At 38.6% G+C, this 22,556-nt stretch overlaps 2 protein-coding genes, 2 non-coding genes and 1 pseudogene across 9 annotated transcripts; 1 reads left to right on the top strand and 4 right to left on the bottom strand.

Moving 5' to 3' along the window:
• Window positions 1-218: 218 nt before the first annotated feature.
• LOC135672248 (protein TUNICAMYCIN INDUCED 1-like) lies at window positions 219-6,424 on the bottom strand (annotated as a pseudogene).
• A 406-nt stretch (window positions 6,425-6,830) lies between these two features.
• Window positions 6,831-16,536, bottom strand: LOC108952577 (kinesin-like protein KIN-8B). 2 transcript variants are annotated; one of them, XM_065180268.1, is made up of 17 exons: window positions 16,007-16,536; window positions 15,846-15,940; window positions 15,647-15,724; window positions 15,436-15,552; window positions 14,271-14,356; window positions 13,598-13,742; window positions 13,395-13,490; window positions 11,944-12,035; window positions 11,361-11,462; window positions 11,135-11,281; window positions 10,894-11,044; window positions 10,517-10,579; window positions 10,199-10,435; window positions 8,513-8,617; window positions 8,329-8,442; window positions 7,661-8,248; window positions 6,831-7,233 (listed from the first exon to the last, which is right to left on the bottom strand). In XM_065180268.1, exons 2-17 carry the CDS (start codon window positions 15,891-15,893, stop codon window positions 7,012-7,014), a joined length of 2,391 nt encoding a protein of 796 aa, XP_065036340.1. In that variant the 5' UTR covers window positions 15,894-15,940; window positions 16,007-16,536; the 3' UTR covers window positions 6,831-7,011. The 2 variants fall into 2 exon arrangements, with proteins under 2 accessions (XP_065036340.1, XP_065036341.1); XM_065180269.1 differs by having other exon boundaries at window positions 15,846-16,119; window positions 16,240-16,536.
• Window positions 16,537-17,608: 1,072 nt separating this feature from the next.
• On the bottom strand, window positions 17,609-17,680 carry TRNAQ-CUG (transfer RNA glutamine (anticodon CUG)). Its single transcript has one exon. It is a non-coding gene; the product is annotated as a tRNA-Gln (tRNA).
• A 2,284-nt stretch (window positions 17,681-19,964) lies between these two features.
• TRNAR-CCU (transfer RNA arginine (anticodon CCU)) lies at window positions 19,965-20,037 on the top strand. The gene has a single exon. It is a non-coding gene; the product is annotated as a tRNA-Arg (tRNA).
• A 350-nt stretch (window positions 20,038-20,387) lies between these two features.
• Window positions 20,388-22,543, bottom strand: LOC135581448 (uncharacterized). Of its 5 annotated transcripts, none has more exons than XM_065180263.1 (6): window positions 22,398-22,465; window positions 22,256-22,330; window positions 22,087-22,146; window positions 21,104-21,193; window positions 20,901-21,022; window positions 20,388-20,790 (listed from the first exon to the last, which is right to left on the bottom strand). In XM_065180263.1, the coding sequence occupies exons 4-6, from the start codon at window positions 21,180-21,182 to the stop codon at window positions 20,551-20,553; spliced, it is 441 nt and encodes a 146-aa protein (XP_065036335.1). In that variant the 5' UTR covers window positions 21,183-21,193; window positions 22,087-22,146; window positions 22,256-22,330; window positions 22,398-22,465; the 3' UTR covers window positions 20,388-20,550. The 5 variants fall into 5 exon arrangements, with proteins under 5 accessions (XP_065036335.1, XP_065036336.1, XP_065036337.1 ...); XM_065180264.1 differs by having other exon boundaries at window positions 22,429-22,444; XM_065180265.1 differs by lacking the exons at window positions 22,087-22,146; window positions 22,256-22,330 and having other exon boundaries at window positions 22,429-22,543.
• Window positions 22,544-22,556: the final 13 nt, after the last annotated feature.

Raw genomic sequence — 22,556 nt, 5'->3', positions numbered from 1 at the left:
CTATCAGCACAATTAAGTGAACAAAAAAGTCAGTCAGATTATGCAACTATTTTCTTGATTATGATAAGTATTTGTAAAGCTTTTGTCATAAAAAAAATTGTATATCATATTTGCCTTAGTTAAATATTTACATATATATATATATATATATATATATATATATATATATATATATATATATATATATATATATATATATATATATAGTTGTCCCCAAATAACATAAATTCCCATAATAAATAAATAAAACTATCCTAGTTGTCCATTTAATTATCATTAATTTCCCTCTAAAATCAATAAAATATGAACTTCTGTGAACACCCTTCAAAGAACAATTGAGGTAGAAAACATGAAAGAAATGGATAAACTTAAGAACAACAATGACATTTATAACTACAGAAAAGATGCAGACACTTTTGATACTTTGAGACCCTAACATATCATGAGTAACTTATGAATGCATGTGAAGAAACCTCGATCACAAGCGTATCACATCCTTTTCCATATATAATTTTTCTGGTTGAAGAATTATGTTGCAGCCTTTTAGAAGATCTGTTAGGCAGTGACAAGGAAACAATGGAGCAAAAGATTTCACCTTATTCTGATACGATGTACCTATTTGTGTCACTGCCGATAGCATGAAATTCAAATTTTGGAGAAGGAAAATGAAGAGAGAGAGAGAGAGAGAGAGAGAGAGAGAGAGAGAGAGATTGGATAAAAGGGTCGATGAGGCTTATGTATGTGTTTTAAACCCGAGGAGTAGGAGACACTGTGGCAGCAGTAGCAGCGCTGCTGCTGCATTCATCCACCACTGCAGTGTTTGGTGAAGTGAATTATTTTAGTGTAGGATGGTCTCAGGTCAAGTCTATCAGTGCATGCAGGTGGTCCAAAATATGAGCTGGCCATGTAAGGGTTTGACTGCTAAAGTTTTACATGAGGAGTATGTGTGGTGGTATTATGTATGGCATTGAGGTACTCACTACTACTACTACTACTACACATCAGCAGGCAGTGGTAGTTCCTTGAGCAACAATGTATCAGTTACTTTCACATGCAAAAAGTAACAAAAACCTAAAGTAAAATGATTTGGTAGTAATAAAAAATAAAGTAAATGATTTTTTTACTTTTACCACTGTTTGCATATTTTCTCCACTATGATTCAGTAAAACACATTGTGTGTGTGTGCGAGCGCTGGCTTGCCACCAGGAGAAGAAAATACCATGAGTTCGGCTGATTCTTTGAAAAGGCAGGGCAAGCTCAGTACCGCAGACTGAGTTTACTGAAGAGGAAGACGATAAGAAGAAAAGGTAAAAAAAAAAAACCATGAGTTTACAACACCCACTCGTCCTTTCTGCTCTCTCTCTCTCTGAGACAAGGATACTATGCATTGATACAAGCAAATAGACATCACGGGTTCCTCAATCACAGAACCTCCTCCCCCTTCAGTTTGAAGGGAGGGAGGGAGAGAGAGAGAGTATTGCAACTGGACCACGTGAGCTTTTTGATAACAGGGAAAGAGATTCTTTCTGCTGCTCCAGTTTACAAACTCTGCTCCCTCGAAGCTTTTCCCCACACAGTATTATTACCAGTCTAAGTGGTGTTACCAAGTCTGAGAGGGTTGGAAGATGTGTAATCAGCAGTCTCAGCGCATGGAAGCAAAACTAATGGCATCGGGAAACTACGCTTTGGTCTCGGAGGATGCAGTCCTTTTGTACACCCACTGCAGCTTGCCTCCTCCATCTCCATGGCTGACTACTGCTGCCAACCACTGGTCTTCCACAACCATTTCATCCTCCTAAGCACCTCCCCGCTATCAGCACTCTCACAACCTCCCCAGTACTGCAACAATCATGATTGGGCTATATTTACCTCGAAAGCCGCTTATTTTTACCATCCTAATCTTTGCTCCTCATGTTTTTTTTTTGTTTTTGTTTTTTTGTCTGAATCAAGAGGAGAGAGACAGACAGGAAATAGATCATTGCCTGTCTTGACATTGACATGACATCCCTAAGGCATATACTCGTACACGTAAAATCCATTAACCACTAAAATGTCTTCTTGAAGATGACAAAGTTATTCTAAGAATTTTGACATGTTAGGATTATCAATGGATCAATATCTATTCCCCTATGGGTCATCAACCAGTATCTTATGTAGCTTTCACTGGATTTGCATGCAAATCAATGACACATCCCTCTCACCCGAACCCTAATGGTCATGTTTTATACTAATATCATTTCTGTTTATGATGTTACTATATGTATCTTATGCATATACGTTTAAGAATTTATCCATTTGGTACCCATTTCAAGCTAGAACTGGTCATTCTGATCCAAATGCTCAACTGTTTCAGTGATGGATGCTTGACAGCAAAGATTCCTAGAAATGATAAACTACTGCTTCCATGATTTTTTGCTGAAATATCTGATCAGCACAAATCTACAGACTAATTAGACCTATTGCACAAAAGTACCTCTTGTACCATCTACTTAGAGAACAATTGTTTGTGCTTGTCTAAATACATAAAGAACACAGAGACATGAAAAGTTCAACCTGTTGGAATAATTTTAGGTCACATTGTCAAATAGTACTTTCATGTACTATTATTCTTTCGCTTGTTAGTAAGCGAAAAATCATGGAAAGAGATCAACTTTCAACTTTCGAATATTGTAGCCATAATTAAATCATTTAATCCCTCCCATCTAAGTAAATCTAAACTTGTTCCTTATTTGATTGGTATCCTAGCTAAACAAAGAAGGCAAGAGATGATTGTGTAGCTCATCCATCCAAGCTGAGCTATCATTTAACTCAGACCTAGTTACATTCATCCACGACTCTCTAGTTTCAAAGAATTAAATTTATGACTGACAGAGTTGACACCCTAAATACAAACAACTCAAAAAGATGAGAATGGTTTGGAAGAACTCCTAAACAACTCTTTGTTTCACACCAGGGGCATGTGGTAAAACACAAACACACACAAAGAGAGGAATAGCGTGTGGTCCTCAACCACATGCTAGAGCAGATTGACATTGCCTAATGCATGTACATGTTCCACAGGCTGGAAATGGTGCTAAGGGTGCTTCCATTGAGCAAAGCAATGGGGTCACTTTCTCTCAGATGTGTGTTGCCGGAGAGATCTTAGCCATTTCCAATGGAAACAGGGGGACAATAAGCATGAGAGAAGCATGCCACAACTGATAATATTCCCCTGCCCCAGAAGACGTCAAAGGCAATGTTTGCATTTCTTACCGTCCTACAGACATAAAGTTAAGAGAAAGAGAAGAGAGAGAGAGAGAGAGAGATTAAGAGAGGGAAAAAAAAAACTATGAAACAATGTAGCCTTATTCTAATATAGAACACATGCGGGCCAGAGAGAAGCATGCTACAGCCTGATATATTCCGCTGACCCAAAGGAGACAAAGCAACGGTTGCATGTCTTACCATCCTACAGCAATTAAGACAAAAGAGAAAATGTAGATAGATAGATAGAGAGAGAGAAGAAAACTACGCATCTTAATATAGCAATGTCTTAATACGGAGAACACACAGCAGTTAACGGTGTAAAGAGTACACAAACCAACAAGTTTCAAAGAAGCAGTTAGTTGCTAAAAAATACAAGGAAAACAAAAGGGCAAATCATAAGTTCTAATCTGAACATAATGACACCCTTTTAGTATGTACTAAATTCATTTCAAGCTACTACAGTTGTTTGGAGAAAAAAATCAAACATTTATCACCCTTTTTTTCTTTTTGAAGGCTTAGAGAAAACATGAACAATTTGGATTTTTTTTTCTACAACATTCAAACTCCTTAAAGCTCTTCCAATGTATATGGAAAAGCAACTTGCCACCTAGGAAAACCTATCGGCGTATTCATGTTCTTCCCTATCTAAATTTTAATAAAATATCCACATTGTCTCAGAGAATAATTTGTGGAATTATCTGAGATCATGCAGACACCTAATCCATCAGAGACATCAGTAGATCACATAACAAGATATCCAAATATTTTCTGCCTTGTTACACAAACGAAAAGATCAATCTAAACTGACTAAATTCTTGAACTTCAATGAACCAGAAAAGGTCATTTCTCTGTCTTGTAAATTTATATTCAGATCCAAGCCAGTAAAATGAATTTATTAAACAGACGCTACATTCTATAGTCATTTCTATTATCATCAGAAAGTCCACTTTAGGATACATAATCTTAGGATAAGCGTACAACAAAAACACCTTGACCTCAGTGATGAAAAGTAAAAGAAAACTCTTACACTAGCTCTTCCCTTCCTGCAGAACAAGAGCAACTAGAAAGAACTCGACCAAAGTGTGAAGTAATTAGGTGTTGGCTGGACTATTTGAGCCTTGGACTTGGATACATTTCCAGTTTGCAAGATATCAACTATTGTTTCCTATGTCTCAAATGGCTCAATCTCAGCGATCCTCTCTGGGACTACTCTTCCATTGATCGAGAAGCATCTTCTCTACAGCAAAGCCCATTTTCACATAAATCTGTGCAGACATATGTGCCTTGACCAGTCTTAAGGATCCTTCTTCTGAACCCTTTTTCCCTGGTACTGATTCCACTAATTCCTCAAACACAACTTGGATCTTGCCCATTAAGCAATGTCAGAGACCACGACATGGTCCTATGAGACACATCAAATGTTGCCAGGACAGAACGAGAAGATAACTCAACGCTTTATTCTGGTTGAGCTTGAGTTTCAACTTGTCACTAGGACATGCTGAAGCGGATGAGATGAGGGATGTTGGGCCAACTATGCACAGGCAGAGAACAGGTTTGTGGTTGGTGCGAACCGTGACAAGCTCCAGCTATGGTTAGCAAGCCTGACACCAGAGGGCGGTTTTTCGGACGACTACAGTTGAGAGGAAGGAGGATATCAATTGGCTGCTGAAGACTAGTGGACTTGGCACTCTTTGCTGTCATCACTGAACCATCCGACAGGATAACCTTCTTGAGTGCACCAGCTTCCACATCATGCTGCATAGTGGTGACAAACAACAAAGCTTGTTACGTCTCTAAGAACATCTACAGGACCATTGAACTTGCATACTGCCATGAGAATAATATGATCTTAGGAAGTAAAGCAGACCCTTTGGGGATTTTGTTTCAATATTCAAGTAGTGACACTTTATCATGTATCCACCAAACACAGAGGAGAGACATACAAAACAATGCAAATTGTCTAAAGGAGGAAAGAATAGGCATTCTTGTGGAGCAATCAAAGTAAGATTCATTTTGACCATTAGGAGGCATAAAGGTCATGGATTGTGAATTTCTATATGGCATGTCCAAATTTAAGAACAACTTCCAGAGTAGATTAAGATTTCTGAAGAAACCAAGTCCAAAACAAAATCCAATAGGAGGTTACTAGATTCACATATGGATCTGCACCCGGGAACTAGGCATACATGACAGTTGTATCTAATAACATTCTTTTAATAATAAATGGTTAGCCTTAGCTTCCACTACATATCATCATAAACAACTACCATGCTGAAACATTTTTGTATATAATACACAATCTAAATATATTAATATTAACTTACTAGATCATATTATGAGATCATAAATGGACGTAGCTATTTTCATACCTGTGTTCAATAAGCTTTTGGATACAGATCAAGACTGCTAATTTCCTCTCCAAATCATAGTGAATCTTGTTTCCCAGGAATTATACCCTATGTCCAGTTATCAAGTTCTGTTGTCACCCCTAATTAGTTATGTAAGAATGATCCTAATTCATAATTGCATTTTCTTCATCTGGTTCTTATCAAACGAGAGCAGCTGATTAAAGTAAACATTTTCATCACTTCAGCTGCAGAGAAGTGAAGAATGCTCAACTCTGCATAGAAAAATAGGAACTACGACAATTGCTTAGTGTAACGTAATTTAAAACATCGAATGTTCTTACCGGCAACGAGAGCTTCAAATCGTCCCTATCTTGGATCCACAGCTCCATTGGGCTGGCGATCTGAACATGGTGGCAAGAGCGGCGAAACCCTGGCATCCGGCCTTCTCCCAGTCTCCGCCAACCCCTTCTTCTCCTCCCCTTCCTCCTTCGTCGCCCTAAAGATGGGGAGGCCGACGAAATCCCACCGGCTGACGTACTCCAACAGCCTGATGGGAATCACCCTCTTCTCCACATCGATGTTGAACTTACGCCACCGTCTGCCCCACCAGCGTGTCCCTTAACCCGGAGATCTTGAGGTCCTCCGAATGGAGCCCTAATCCCTTAACTATCACGTCCGTCAATTCCTTTAAACGAATCGACCAAAAAACAACACAGACATTAGACCTTCTCGACGTCTCACGAGTAGAGACCAGATTCGAGGGGGAAATCGAAACTAAGGAAAGAATCGCCTACTAGAATCACCTTGGGGAGCATCGGATGTCTGGGCATCCGACGAGATAGACAGAGCCCACAGCCGCGATCGCGAAGCGGAAATAGTTCCAATTAGATGGACGTGAATGAATACGGAGATTTGGGGCGCTTAAAAAAGGGCGGGGATGCTTCTGAAAGAGCAGCTCGTCCCGAGGCTTCGCCTACCCACGTGATGATTGGAGAGAAAAGCACTGAGGTCAGCGGGACCCACGTAAGGTTTTCAGCGGTAGCAGTTCGGGCGAGTTGAACAGTCGATTCGGTGTGGATCCTCTCCAAACCACATTTTAAATTGAAAACGTCCAAATGGGTCCCACATAAATCGCAGCTTGTGAAGTCATCCTGACCCATGAGAACGTACAAGCACAAGATCCATTCACATTTTTATTTTATTGGAAATCAATATAGCTTTCAACATATAAGCACATAAAAATGGATAATTCAAACTTGATCACACTAAAATTTTCAATCACATACAGGCAATTAATCACTTATACATGTATCTAACTAACATTTACAACCTTCCACTGTGGCAAACTCTGTACAGAAAATAGGAAAAATAGCAAAGTAAAAGAAGGATATTGTACAAAAATAAAAGGTAAGGCTCATTACAGCCCAGGAATGTTCAAGGGTCTCACACCAACAGCTCCAGAGGATGGCAAAGACTTGGAAAAATCTGGATGCCTCGTCAGTGAGTTGAGGAAAAGATGATGCTCATGTAATTCACAGTTTAATTCACCATTATTCCCAAGTTCCTCCTTCGGGTTTCTGCGGCTCAGTCCGGAAGGGAATTCTTCCTGCAGTATTTGCCTTCTTGCAAAACATGTTTCCTGTTGTCAAGGTCAAATACATTGGTAAGAAAGAAGCTATGGCATCCTCAAGACACCAGCTACGGATAAAATGGTCAAAACATAACTTGGAAATCCATGAGGATGTTTAGGAGACAATTTAAGACCACTGATTTTCCAATTATGTTCCGGTGGGATGATCAGTTAGGGCATTCCAATTTACTAAAATGATTCATAGGATAACAGTTGCAACCATCATAGTTTCCAGCCACTGCAATCTCAAATAATTTCAGCTACTATTTCAATTTTCAAGATCTGGTTGCTTGGGTATTACGCACGAACTACCAATAAGACGTCGATGGACAGAAGCCTAATAATGAATGTATCATTTACTCTCAATTCCAACAGCATTTATCTGAACAGTGATTAAGAAATAAGATAAACGTAACTTATCCAGCAGAATGAGTACCTTTGGGTGATGCCGCAAGTCTTTGTCAGAACCCGATCTTTCATTACTGCATGGGTATGGCTGAGCATTCATTGGTGAGCAGAAGCACCATGCTTCCTGAGCAGGTTTCTCAGGAGTATAAAAACATGGATTTGGTCTTCCACTTGACCTTGTTTCTCCCATTCCAGAATATGCCATGTGTGGGTGATCATGAGAGTGCAAGTAATAAGAGTTATGGTGCTCCTCTCTGCAGACAGTAGGACTGTCAATTTGGGACCTGACGTAAGCTACGGAGCTACAGCCTTGGTGATGTTGGAAGATGCAAGCATTAGAAGGATGTGTCTGCAAACATGGGCTGTGATATAACACACAAGATGGGGTTCCAACAATAGAAATAACTGGTGACTGCAACGTCCTCAGGTAACTTGCTTGAGCTGTAGCACATTCTTCTATTTTGATCCCTTGTTTAACAGCCAGATCCATTATTTGCTTTTGGTCAAGCCCCAATTCCAAGAGCACAGTCCAAATTTTTTTCATAGATTCTCTTTGATCATGAATGACTTGATCTCGCATTGCCATCTCAAATTGAAGTTCAGTATTTGCCATCCCCTGCAATTTTTTTAAAAGCATAAGTTTTCAAACACTGCTCGACAAATATACATGAGTTAGGGAATTATTTTAGTGCTTACAAGAAGTCTGTACTGACTAAGAATGTGCAGATAAATTTTGTTGCCATTGTTACTAATGGCTTCATCAATCATATCTTGAAGCTGACATCGTCGTTTCTCATTTATCTCTATATCCTGAAGAGATAGATGCTTAATTAGTAAGTTTTTAAAATAAGCAATGCAACAACATATGACAAGATATAACCTTCTTGTAACCAGCACCAGCCTCATCATTGTCACGGATGTTATCCAAAATAACTTGTCTCCTTGATCTTAGTGCTTGCACAACTGCTCCATCCTTCTCTATAACCTAGATATTCAGAATTCAGATAGCATACTATTAGCAGGCAAAATCCGGAGGTATATATAAAAAATTCCTAAAAAGACATATTGCATTATTATGAAGGGTTGTCTCTGTAGGATCACTATGCAGTCCAGTGTTTCCAAGTGCCATGCTCCACAAACAATAAAACCCAACAAACAAGTTGGGACACCATATAAAGTGGCATACTTCCGCATCATGGGTGTGAATCCATGACATTGCTTAACGCTCCATGCTTTTATCCTGGTACAGCAACAAGACAGACCAATACTAAATTATTTAGCACTTTAGATGGCAATATCCTACAGGAACAGGCATGCAACAGCCTGTCAGCAGTCAGGTTTGTTTGCAGATTGTATCATTGTACATCCTTCATTTCATATTTCAACTCTCCTATTAATTTCACAACTGTTTCCCATGACCACTTCTCAAGATGTCACATTGCATGAAGGACCAAAATTGTACCCGATGCCTGAGAGCATTACACATCATCATATGTTTCCCCTTGTTTAACTGGCATCCACCACAAATTTGAAATGTAGGGATTTCATGAACAGCTGTTCAGGAAGTCTGAAATCTTCTTGGTTGTCTCATGAACAGCTGTTCGGAAAGTATTTTATACTTCAATGCAGCCTGGACCACCAAGGTTTCCAAGGGTAAGGCTGCAAGCATTGGCTCTCTCCTAACCCCACATTGGTAAAAGCCTTATGCACAGGGCTTGCCCTTTTTATTTTATTGTGGCCAAAGAACTTAGAACAAGCTTTTCATGGAAGTAAAAGTGACCTAGAATTGGACATATGACATCAACATTTCTCAAAGACAACCATTCTTGCTCGCTAATTATCAGTTATCTAAATAGATCATGAATTAATCCACAGCAAGCTGTTAGACCTTCACCCTGATAGCTATATTCTACTGTACTACAATGGCACAAATATCATATCAGATCTGCTGAATTGTCTGCTCATAATATTATTTCAAAAAACTACTGCAGTCTACTGTCAGCCCACAGGGAGAAAAAGAAAATCACAGATAGATTCAATTGTGAAAAGAATCCAGATATGTAAAGGAAAGGAGCACCACGGCAGCTCAAGATTATGGAGCAAAAAATTCATAAAATAACAGAAAACTTCCAGATGGTCAAAATAGGCAGGTCAAGACGTTTGCAGGTTCCTCAAATATCAGTGAACTTGTATCTAGAAGGTTCAAGATAGAAATTAAAGTACACCTCTCAAATTCGTTGTCCCCAGACTAATGCCAAAATGTCAATGGTCTAACTCAGGTTCCCTATGAAATCCAAAATGTCACTTGAACAATCATTCAATTTTTTAGTTTAAAGCCAATTCTCTTAGGGTGTGGTAAGTGGAATCTCAACTGAATAGATAACTTTAAAGTAGATATGGGCACAGGTTCCAAGTTTAAGGTGTTGTGAGACAGTTGCACATTCTTTAGGGATCTTTCTATTACAAAGATGTTGCCAAACATGTAGTGAAAATATTGAGGCATATCTTTATTTGAATGAATGGAGAATGCAATAAATAAGTAAAAGGTAATATTAAAAATTTTAACCTCTTGCATAGCAATCTCATCATCAAGATGTTGAAGCGCGGTGCGGTTTCGTATGTTAGTTTCCTCAAGCTCAAAAAGTGCTTTTTGCAGATTTATGCGCTCCTGTACATTCTCACCTGTTTCACGACTCAAGATATTCAACCACGATAGTTCATCATCTGCAGCTTTTTCCACAGGTTTGATGCTTAACTGAGATTCCTTCTCAGCTAACTCCTTTCTCAAACGACAAACTTCAATCTGCACAAAAAATGAAGCTGAAATTCTAAGGCAATCTTTAACACAAGAAAAAAGTGTGGCTGATTCTGTCAATAGTTTTACCTGGAGATTATCGATCATTCGTTGGTAATCTGCAAGATGAGTGTCAACTGTCCCAATGTTTTTCTGAGAAGAGCATAACCGCAATGATTCAGTAGCCAACTCCATAACCATGACGATTTAGTAGCCAGCTCCATTCTTTCTATGTCAAATCATTGGGATTATCCACACAAGTAAACATGCTTTGTAATTCTAAGCATGTATTATGATAAATAGATGCAATTTACTATTTTGAATATCAGAATCCAAGGGTTGACTGTTAGACAGGGAAAGTCTATATCATCTCTCTATCTGCCAATTTAAGTATATAATCTTCATAGAAGCATGTACAGGAAAAGATTCAAGTACTTATATCAATTAAATAATGGCTGCAGCCTTACATGAACTTGAGTTTTGATCTCCTTAGCTCGGTCAGCATATTTCAGTGTATTTATAGTGTGGTGATACTGATCATCTGCAGGTGATATAGTTGCAACCATAATTGTTTGAGAATTGCCACTAAGTCCATCCTTTAGGATACGGGTCAACTTGCTGCAAGAACCTTAGTGATATTAACTCACTACTATAAACTGTATTTGAAAAACCAGCCACATAACTGTTGCAATAAGGGGAGAAAAATACCTGTTACGATAAGGGACGTATGCTAGACCCTTCTTCTGTTGCTTGCCAAGGGCATTTATGCAGTTTGCCAAAGCAAGCAGTGAACGGTTAATATTAGCTCCATCCCTTAACTTTTGGCCTCCAAGGTTAGTTTCAGAAGCCCTTTCACTGCATTTGGGGTGGTTGTAAGTTTCTCTAATCTACAATTTGGAAGAAGCAAAAGTAGATTCCATAAGCAACTATCTACCTGCCAGCAAGATCAACTAGTGCAAGTTTTCCACGGAGGATCCGACTCTGATATTGATTTTTTTGCTTTCTTTTCACAGTAATCTCCAGAACTGCATGAGATCTTTAAACATTAAAAGTTTAAGAAAACAGTAGTTAGCTTTGATTTCTTCTGGATCTAATACAAACTGCAATCTTGACAGACATCAAGGAGCTTTACGATAAAGATATGTAATTTAAAAAAGAAAAAAAAATAATGGAACATGCACAGTTCTGGTGCAATGGGAGATTTTGAGCACATTAATGATTAGATTGGTGAAGTGACTATATAATATATTGTTGTTGCCTAATTTCATCAATATATGATATTAAGAAGCCTTACAAGAGTGTCAAATAAGCATGAACTCGAATTTTGAATTTGATCATCTCATTGGGAGGGTAAAAATAGCAAAAATATATGTGTGCAGAACAAGTGTGACATCGATTTCAGAGCATTTATGCAGTATTTTCAGTTCTGTTAGTAACTCTTTTCTTTAGGGATTTAACATCATAAACCGGCAAGAAAAGGTATGCATGCATAAAAAGTCATTTGACAAAAAAGTTACCGGGATGATGTTGCATTTGCCTCTGTGCTTTCAGTTTTGCGTCTGCTATTTCCAAGATTCAGAAGTTCCAGAATCTTATCTGCTGATTGAACCTGAGGAGAATGGATCATAAAAAAAATGTTCTAATATCTGCCAAAAACACCTAATAATGGTTCAAACACAAACAGATTACAGAAGTAGAATATAATGAACCATGGAGAAGAAAAAGAGCTTCTATGTAAATTATGGCACAGGTCAGAGGGATAAGTAATATACACTCCTAGATGCTTCAGGTTTTATTGCATTATGGCTGTCTTGGAATTGATGACAACTGAACAAATGTTTCCAATTATAAGGAAATGGAGTCATGGTAAGATTCATTAAGAAACAGCAGTTCATCCATTTGGAATTAGAAATCAGATTACCATTGGACCAATAAGAATCAAGCTACTTGACAGAGGAGACCACCACAAAAATGACCAGGATTTCACTAATTCAAGAAAAGAACTTTCTTGAAGCATGGCTTAAGGAGAGCTTTCAAACAGCGGGAAATTCAGATAACAAGCAGAGAGGTATTAATAGAAAGAGGCAAACAGCAAAATCAAGAGAAGTTGGTAGGAAAATATAGTGGTTAAAAATTAATCCTTCTCTCGGGCATCCCTTATAATAATGAAGCCCTTGAAGCCACCATTGATTTTAAAATGAATCAGTAGTTGTTTGGTTATTTTCAGCCCTGTTTGTATCTTATTGACACTTTATGAACTGTCAGGATAAAAGTAGAATTAAATAAAGGGTCAGAGAGATCATGAGAAACCGATCGAGTAAAATACTTGGATTTCAGCCATTTGGGCAGCAAGTTATCCCCCATTAGAAGAGAACTTAAAAAGAAAGAAAAATATCAAAATAAACTGCTAAGTGCTAATAAAAGAAAATAAGAAAAATAAAAAGTGATAATGGAGAAGTTAAATCAGAGCATGCAGATTTTAATAATACCTCAGAAATTTTGAAGTTATAGCTGGTAGATACTTATCTTAGGAAAAAGTCATAACCAAGAAAAAGAAGATACATGGTAGACCATAAAAGATGCTGACTATGATCTACCACAACAGTCTCTGAAGTTTAGAGAACCTTGTTAAAACAAGCATGTAATGATCACGTTCAACTCAAGTTATACTCATCTATGTTTGTTCGTCGATTTGCATTTTCGGATACTACTTTTACCAACAGTTGCCCACAATCACCATAAGCTAAATTCGTCAAAGTATCAAGCTTCTTGTGATGTTTAAGAACTTAATGGAGAGGAAATTAAGAACACATACAAGCTAGAGAAGATTAAGGAAAACCTACACACTTAAGTGTAAGTTCTATATTGATTCTATTAAAGCATCTTCAGAGAAACTCCTTGAGGATGGCCATGAGAAGTGTAATCATTTACCCAAACAAGAAATTCATACAAAGATGCAGAAAAGAACCTTAATGCTTCTTAAACCAGCAACCATAATGCCATGCTCAGGGTCTTCTCTAAGCTCCAAGTGTCCTGATGATTTTTCAAGCAAATCATAGATGACCTGAAATTGCATGGTGAAGGAAAAAAAATTTTATGGCTTCTTATGCAATACCACAAGCAAGACGAATAATAATTCAGCAATAGTGGCATAGATGAGCAAAACTATACTTCGTTGTACACTTCAAGGTAAGAACAAGAGACTTCGAAGATGTCTGAACTCTTATCCTTCTTGATAAGATCAAAAATTGTATGCAAGCTAAGAACCATTAGTCCAGGGTCCTTACGGGTTCCAACCATTGTGTAAGTTTTGCCACTGTATAACAGGTTGAAAATGTAAGATTCCTATATCCAAAGTGCCTCAAGTAAATAAAAAAAATGGAAGTGTCTCAAATACAGCCCAAGGCCCCAAAGTGCCTAAAAGTGAAGAGCTGCATTGTAACAAAATGAGAAGTAAAGATTACATTAATTATCTATTCACACAAAGTAGCAAAGTGAAAACAAGATTAATTAAATGAGAAATAGCACGTACATATGTTATCTAAGACAAAGAGATCATGAATATTCGGTGGTTATATAGAGCTACCTTATTGGTGGTTAAATTTAGCTTTCACAAAATTCAATAACACAATCATATCTCTAAGAAGATCCAGTAGACTTTGAATTACAGCAATTCTTTGTCAATGTACATAGCCCTTTCTAATTATAACATGTTCTGATCTTTCTGGATAGTGTTACCCTTTAAAAGATATTCTAATTTCCCTGACTTGAAAAATCTAAGACAGCACTTTTCCATCTGACACATAATAAAAAGATGAACAAACCCATATCATAACTTAAATACCTTCCTGTTGAACCATATGCAAATACTGTGGCATTTAAACCTTGAACCACACCAGCGATTGTAGATGATATGTTCCGATAAACATCCTGCAAAAATCAGAAAAATAATGATAATGGATAAATCTAGCATAAGGTATGATTGTGCAAAAGTTCCAATACACAGATAGAATCTACTTAGTTAAAAATTGCAATGACATGGATATAAAAAGACTTTCTTAAATTTCACAAAACTTGTATAAAGGTATAAAAATTCTCAAAAATTAATTTCAATATAATTAGACCATCATCACAGACATTAAAACAGGAAAAGAGTTCCTTTTTCTCTCAAAGAGTAGAAATATATTGTTTAAATTTTTACCAAAGGAATGACCTTTTGCCACAAGGATATGAAGTTTAAAATCTTTTTTAGAAAAAGGCTGCCAATATCACAAGCAGAGATGCGATGTCTTCAAGAAGAATGTCATTAGATGCTCCCATCAAATGTAGAGTTTCAGTAGATATAACTATGTGGATAATCAGATTTCCTGAGGACATGAGCTCTACCGCAACTTCATAAGTGTGATAAATAAGACACATAAAAAGCTGTTTCTTCATCAGTTGAATTTGCCACAAAGAAAACAACATGGATGAAGTCATGTTAGATTATCATAATTAGTTTCCTTAAGCCAACACTTTGCTTTTATCTCAAACAAAACAAGCAAAAAAAATTTTCAATAAGGCCAACGTCATAATCTTAAGGATAAGTTTCCCAACTCAAGAGTTCGGTAACATATATATTAAGAACCAAGATTTTCATTGTTGGCCATTACTGTTATAAATGACACCACAGATTTTAAAGTTGTTAGATGCAATGATACTTATGATTTTTGCATGATTAACTAAGGATCAATAAGTGTTTATCATGCGGTGATAATCACAGTATTTTGAAAAATGAGAAGAAAAAAATATTTGAATTACATGTAAAGTAACATCCACAAATTTAAAAGCTAAATTACAAGCAAATTACTGCCACCGGCTAGGTAAGCTCCTCATTGTATTTTTATAATTCCTCTACATGTTTGGTTGAACAAACTACATGTTCACTGTTAGAAAATCTGAAACACTAGCCAAAAACAAAAGAAAAGGAGAAAACAAAAACAGAAAAGAAGTCAAGGAAGTCTACATACTGCATTAGTACATCCAGGTCCAAAGACATGATCAAAGCAATATCTTCTCTCTTTGGTTCGATTTTGGATGAGTTCAAGATAGTCCTTCGACAGGTCAGGATCCAAAACAGTTAAGCTCTGTAACACAAGAAACAATAATTACCATGATTCTCTCCATCAAAAGAAACATTACCAAAATAATGAAAACACCTAAAGATTTTCTAGTTTGCACCTTATCATCAGTTACTTGAATAATATGCCGACTCCGCTTTCGTTCTGCTTCCGTCAGTGGCCTGCATTTTACTGATACCTACCAAAAGACACCAAACTGTTAAACGGAACTATTCAGCAAAATTCGCAGAAATCATCATACTTCTGCAACAATTTATTCCCAAACTGAAAGAACAAGCTGTTATGGTTGAAAGTAATACCAGCAAGCTGGCAGTCCTTTTTGAGGATGGAGCTCTAATGCTTGGCATCGCTGATCAAAGATCCACCTCAACCTCAGAACACTTTTCTTTCTTCACTGAAGCTAACAAAATGTTACTATATTTACCTACCAAATCAGACGAAAGATGTAATCTTTACCTACCCATCGGATTGTTCTTAAACTCCACGCGGACGTATAAGAACGCATCTACATTTTCACCAGGAAAAACTAACAGCTTCAACTCTTTTGTTCCCCGTTCACACTTTCTTCTCGATCTATACTAACACGACGAGAAACAAAAATCGAAAGCATTGATCATTTACAAACACTAAATTTCATCACCGCCTTCGATAAAAACAATAATTCGCAAGAACCATTGCCTCAAAAACCCTAACCCGACAGAATCTGCACACCAAAACGCGCAACCTTCTGTTCAAAGACCACCAGAAAACGATCATCAACAGTCCTGCAACCCCCTCTATATCTGCACTTCCTCCTAAAGCAACGACTACACTCCCAATACCCGAGCAGGAAGTCCCGGCTGAATCAAGAACAAGAAACTAGCAAAAGAACACCACGACATCCGGCATTGGCTCCCCCGAGCTCGCATTCAACGACACCGACCCGAACATCCGACCTCCGACCTCCGACGACATCAAAAGGCACCAAGAAGGATTTGGAGCATCCCCGGAGCTCTTCTGGATCCCTTCTTTAGTGCTGGCAGATGAGAAGCACGAGGGAGTCGGGGACGCTTCCGCTGCTCCGCCGGAACACCTCAACGACCCCCACCTCCCCCCCCAGAAAAAAAACCACACCGCACGATTTGCGTCAAGATCCGTGCCCCAAAATCAGTATCACTGTTAAGTGGGACACCAACGGTTGCTCAATGATGAGCCTTATGGCTTGGCAAATCAAGATAATAATAATAATAATAGAAAATAATTGTAATGATGAGTGCATTGAATAATGCATTTGAGGTCCCAAGTTTGAATTAAAGGTTTACAATCGTCGAATATGGTGTTTCATGCAATGTTCTTCTTACCTGTAGTACATGCTATATCACAGGCTAAAGGTAAGATAATAAGTGCACGGTGTCATGTGAACAATGTGAGCTGAATCCTGCATCGGAAAGCAGTCAGTGACACTCGGAATCCCACAGTGGCATTCACTGCTCTCCGGCGTGTGCTTGAGAGGGTTAGAGAGATCGCAAGTCGAGAGATGGAAGTGGGACCCAGGAGGAGGGTAGAGAAAGGAGTGGTGTTATCATTATGAGCGTTAGAAAGACGGGTAGAAAAGGGGAGTAGCAAAGGGGAAGCCGTCGGTTGGGGCTTTTAAGGTCGCCGGACAAAAGGTCGGTGGGTGGGACCCGAAAGTTTCCGTAAGGAGAAGGTAGAGACGAACGACCAACTGGTGGGGTCCGGTCTCTCGGGACCTCCAGGACCGATTCGAGTCGGGTCCCACCTGCCGCCGCTGACCGACCCGCTCACTGTACGCTTTCGTGCGGCAACACGCAAGGGGGGACGTACCAATGGAGTGTCCGCCGGCGCCTCTGCTTACGCCAACGCACAAGCCGCTTCAAAGCTGCGAATAGAATATAAATATGGTAGGATTATTATTTTCGATCAATCGAAATATATATATATAATCTAAACCTCTACAAGTATAAATTCCTCCAGTGGAAATAAAAATAATAATAATAAATAAATGTTCCACTTATAAGCCTCTAAAATTATAAAATTTAGAAAAGCGTGTAAAAAAAATTAAAGGTCCCACCGAGATTTGAACTCGGGTTACTGGATTCAGAGTCCAATGTCCTAACCACTAGACCATGGGACCTCTTTGCGATTGTTTGTATCATAATTTATATATGTACTATTATTTTAATTACTGGATATATTTCCGCAGAGCTGAGATCAGATGAGGAGCGATGGGCCGTCGCTTCTGGCGTTAGGGCAGGACGGTCTCTTCGTCGTCGTCGTCCTCCGCGCGGCCTCTTTGAACAAGAAGCGGGACGCCGTCGGCCACAGCGGCCTCACCGCCACCGTCCTCGAGAGGCGCCACGTGCAGCCGTCACCGAAGAGATCGTCCCCGAATTCCGCTTCTCCCGCTGTAGCTGCCTCCAGAGCTCCCTCCACCCTTCCGTCATCCGGTATCCCCCTCGCCCTTCACCATTGTCTCGATGGACGGTACCTTCTCTTGCGCCCCAATACCGATTTGAACCATCCGGAGATAGCTGTGTTCTCCAAGAAGGACGCATTGGCCTTTCCAAGGTGGTGACTTCCTTTCGTCTCTCCGTTAAATCCTTTTGCATATTAATAACCCAGCGGCAGCAATGACTTCATATACTCGTAAATTCCCTCGACATATGTTCTGCATTTTTCTTCATATACGCATAGTCGATAACTTCGCAACTTAAGAGCTATGTATTACATAATGACTTCATGTTCTGCATCAGTACATAAGGAAAAAAATCAACTTATAAACAAAGAACACAATCAACTATTTTCTCACCACCTTATAAAAAATCAACTTATAAACAAAGAACACAATCCTTATTTGGGTACATTGTCGTCTATTTCCAAGAGGTAAAACCTTGATACAGAAAAATTTTTCATTGGAAAAATATCTCATTTTTCATCTTCTAGGATAAGGATGTCCAACACTTGTATCTGCGTCCCGGGAAGGTGTTTCTAGGCTGTTTGTTTAGGTGACTTTGATGTTGTTGATATACTTCATTATGCTATTGCACGCACATATTAAGGAGGTTCCTCTAATTACCTGAACAGCTTTTTCTTATAATTCTCAGGCATTTGTGTCATGATTCAAGGATTAATCTTTGTTTTCTGCATTTTATTCTAGATGGAGAGTATTGATATAGCTTGCAAGGATGCTGTGAAGGGTATGCCATCAAGAAGACCAATAGTTGAAATGATGATCCCCTCTGTCTTAGACCAAATCATTTCTCCACCTGGTATCATTTATATAGTATGTTGTGTTATCTGGTTACTATAGTTATGGGTTCATAATAGCTCAAGAAGCATCTATAGCTCAGTACTACATTTCTGCTGATTTGATTCTTTCCAGGTGATTTAGTGGGATAAAGTTCTTAGTTTGTGTTCCTATATACCTTTTACCTTTAATTTTTTCCTGAAACCGAAGCTATTAAACAAACAACTTGAATTTTCAAAACTAACAGAATTTAGAAAAGTGAACTGAGTAACAACACTAAATTATTGTGACAAAATTGAGGGTTGACACAAATTTAAAGGGGTTTGGGTTTGACCATCTTCATAGGGTTTATATTGAATACCTAGTAAATTTTTAAATATGAACCTAAGTAAAGGAGCAATATAACAGAACATAGTCTTTTTTTGTACCTCGTTGATCTCATGGCTTGGCCAATAGGGTTTACCATGCTTTCTTTTCACATTCCTGTAGTCTTGCAAATCCTGTATAGAGGGGAGGGAGGGGAAGATATGGAGAGTGTAGGCTATCCTCCGAGTCCCAATACACCACTAATTGGAGAGACACATCAACCAGTCCCATTATCCCACATGGTAAAAGAATAGAAATTCCTTTTTTTTTTTTCTTTTGACAAACAAATGGTTATTTTGGATTTTAAATAGGTAAGCAACATACTCCTTAGTTTCTTTTGGGAAATTTGAAGCCTCAAGATACTGAAAGCCATAGGAGGTTAATATGTCTCACAGCAAGCACTCCTTTAATGAACTAGCTGAAGGAAAAAAAGCCCTACATGGGCATTAGTAGTAACATTAAAGTTTTCTTACTAATTTTGACAAGAACAAACCATCCTAATTGGATCTTGTGACTCATGGATGAGATTTGTGTCATCTAGATTGCATTATGCTTATGGTCTAATCACATTTTTTTTCGTCTTGGGTAATAATCCATAAAATGTTTGTAGTTGTTAAGTATTGCATTCAGGAACATAGTGTGGTACTCCACAATCAGACTGTGCTCATGATAGTTATTGTTTGGTCAAAAGAAAGTGTTCTTGGATGAATCTAATAAACATTTATATTGTTTCAGCTGGTTTACTTGTGAGATGTGTTATACGGAAATTATAGATTTAGCCTTAGAGGAGGCTAATATCAAAAAGGCGCCTGTAGCTCAGTGGATAGAGCGTCTGTTTCCTAAGCAGAAAGTCGTAGGTTCGACCCCTACCTGGCGCGAGTAAATTTAATTTTGTTCGAGCAGTAGAGCAGCGGATAAATACACTCCTTTTTTTTTTTTTCTTTTACTTTTTTTTATTCGAGCAATTAGAAATGAATTCTTCACACTATACAGTGATGTGTCGTGATTTAAAAGTCACCAGAATATTCTAATTTTTCATTAATTATTGCTGCTTTAACGCCGTACAAATTCAGTATGCATATATCATTACCATAATTTAAAAACCAGTTTCTATTTTAGTGAATTTTGTATGGAACGGTTTCTATTCTGCATCTCAACGAGAAAACACCTTTGTCAAGCAAAAAGGAATCCAAATTTAGTACAACATAGCTTTTGAACCACGAAGGAATTGATTAATCTATCCGATAGGATAGGATGCTTATTGTCAACATACTGAAAGCAAAGCAATGTTATTACAGGCAGATAAAAGAAAGTTTTCTAACTTCTGCTCTTTCAGCAATCTCTTCTCCAAAGACTAAGAGTGAACAACTACTCTTGGATTAAATGCTTCACTAGCACAACCGACTTTCTGCATCAGCTTCAAGGCCAGCATTTGTATAAATGGGGTGAAGAACATGACCTTCGCTTGGATCAACATGGACCCATTTCCGACCGCTAAGCTTATGGCGCTCGAAGCGAACATGACCTTCTTTTAGCGCAAATAATGTGTGATCCTTCCCCATTCCAACGTAGTCACCAGGATGGAACCTCGTGCCTCGTTGACGAACTATGATGTTGCCAGGAATCACCTTCTGCATAACATCCCACCAAAAACATAAACATCGGGAGAAACAGGAATGTAAACAGAGACTGACAAAAAAAGGTTTCACTCATCGAACATGCATAGTTCGACTTCGTATACCTCTCCGCCAAATTTCTTAACACCCAGGTTTTTGGGCCGTGAGTCACGTCCATTCTTTGTGGACCCTGCAGTCTTTTTTGTGGCCCAACGTCGAAAGATCAAACTCAGCCCTCCAGATGCCTCTGAATCAAATCCATACACTATCAGATATATCTAAAAGCAGGTTGGCACCTTCGACAACAAATAAAAGGTGACAATATTACCATTAGCACCGCTATAGACGGTAACATTTGAAACAAGATCTTTGAGACCCACTCTTCTGCATAAGATTGATAGAGACATTGTATGTGCCCCTGAAAGAGACCCCAAATGTAATCAAAATCCATTATTTAATATCCCTTTCCATACAAGGAAGATCAACATCCATCATTTAAATTTGAACTCTCTAATGATTTCATATCTAGGACCTAAACCAGGAAATGACAACAAAAGTTCAAGCATGCAGGAACTCGAGACCAAGCTAACTTGAAAGATCAGTACAGACTTTGAATTCAAACCCTGAATAAGCTTAAAACTGCGCCAAGTGCATGTGTTCTATTTCATGACCGGAAAAAGGCTACAATAACTTTTTCGAAATAAGAGGTGTTTCAAGCAGTGCTTATTGCCAAAACCCAAAGTAAACATAGAACTTACACATGCATGCAAGACCATATTAAGCACTTCAGTTCCTCATTTTTAATCACTGTATCGGTGCTAATCTATCAAGAATTTGTGAATGTATAATTTGCGATGAATAAGATAAACGCTTGCGGTTGGCGGAATCAGGTTGGTAATAAATAGTTTGGACAATATCAAATTTGATGGATACATCCAACTATAGTTTCTTGTGTACTGTTTTACTTTCTCTAAATACCAGCTGAAGCTTTATACTTGCAAGATTCATTTTCTTACACATTATGCTTAACATGCAGCAAAAGATATGCATAATAATAAAGATTACAAAGGCTATCATATGCAGAAGATCAAAAGTTATAACATCTTTGATACACTAATGTTTAATTAGCATCAAAAGCTATATAGAAGATTGACATATACAACTATAACATCACCATCATCTTTTCATTTGGTGCGTCATCCAGAAGTTTCCTGGACATAGATTTTGAGGACATGAGAGGAGAGGAGAGGAGAGCAGAGGAGAGCAGAGGCGGGAGGATAACAGAGGGGAGGAGAGGAGAGAGAATGGTACCGATTGCAGCAGCGGAAGAGAAGGGCTCGGCTACCAATTGTAGGCAGGTAATCTTCCCAACTTCCGTATTGACAGGTAGAGTCGAGATGAAAAGAGAAAGCCATTTCAACAGCAAAAGGGGAAAAGATTTGGAGCAACAAAGGGAAAAGGAAAGGGGAAACTCTCATACAAATGCGCCCTTTGATCGAGGAGTATCAGCCTTTGACGATGGAGTGATTGAGGACAACAGGAGGGGAAGAAGTCACTGCAACCTTTGATTAGTTGATACTGCGGAGGAAGAGAAGGCGAAGCAAGGGCGGAAGAAAGCGAACCAGAACAAGGAGCTGGCTAGAAGGATCGCACCTGCGTCTCCGCCGATCGCCGATGGCGTCCGCGCCCGTTGTGGCGAACCCTAGAAAAGGAGCCAGCCCGAGGGCCGGAAGAAGAGATCCCTTAAGCCTATTGGGCCTTCACTTAGCGGGCCACGTGAA

This window comes from Musa acuminata, chromosome BXJ1-4 (genome assembly GCF_036884655.1).
Source record: "Musa acuminata AAA Group cultivar baxijiao chromosome BXJ1-4, Cavendish_Baxijiao_AAA, whole genome shotgun sequence".
Classification (NCBI taxonomy): domain Eukaryota; kingdom Viridiplantae; phylum Streptophyta; class Magnoliopsida; order Zingiberales; family Musaceae; genus Musa; species Musa acuminata.
Note: the sequence above shows the minus strand (reverse complement) of the source record. Positions and strands in the feature narration are given on the sequence as shown.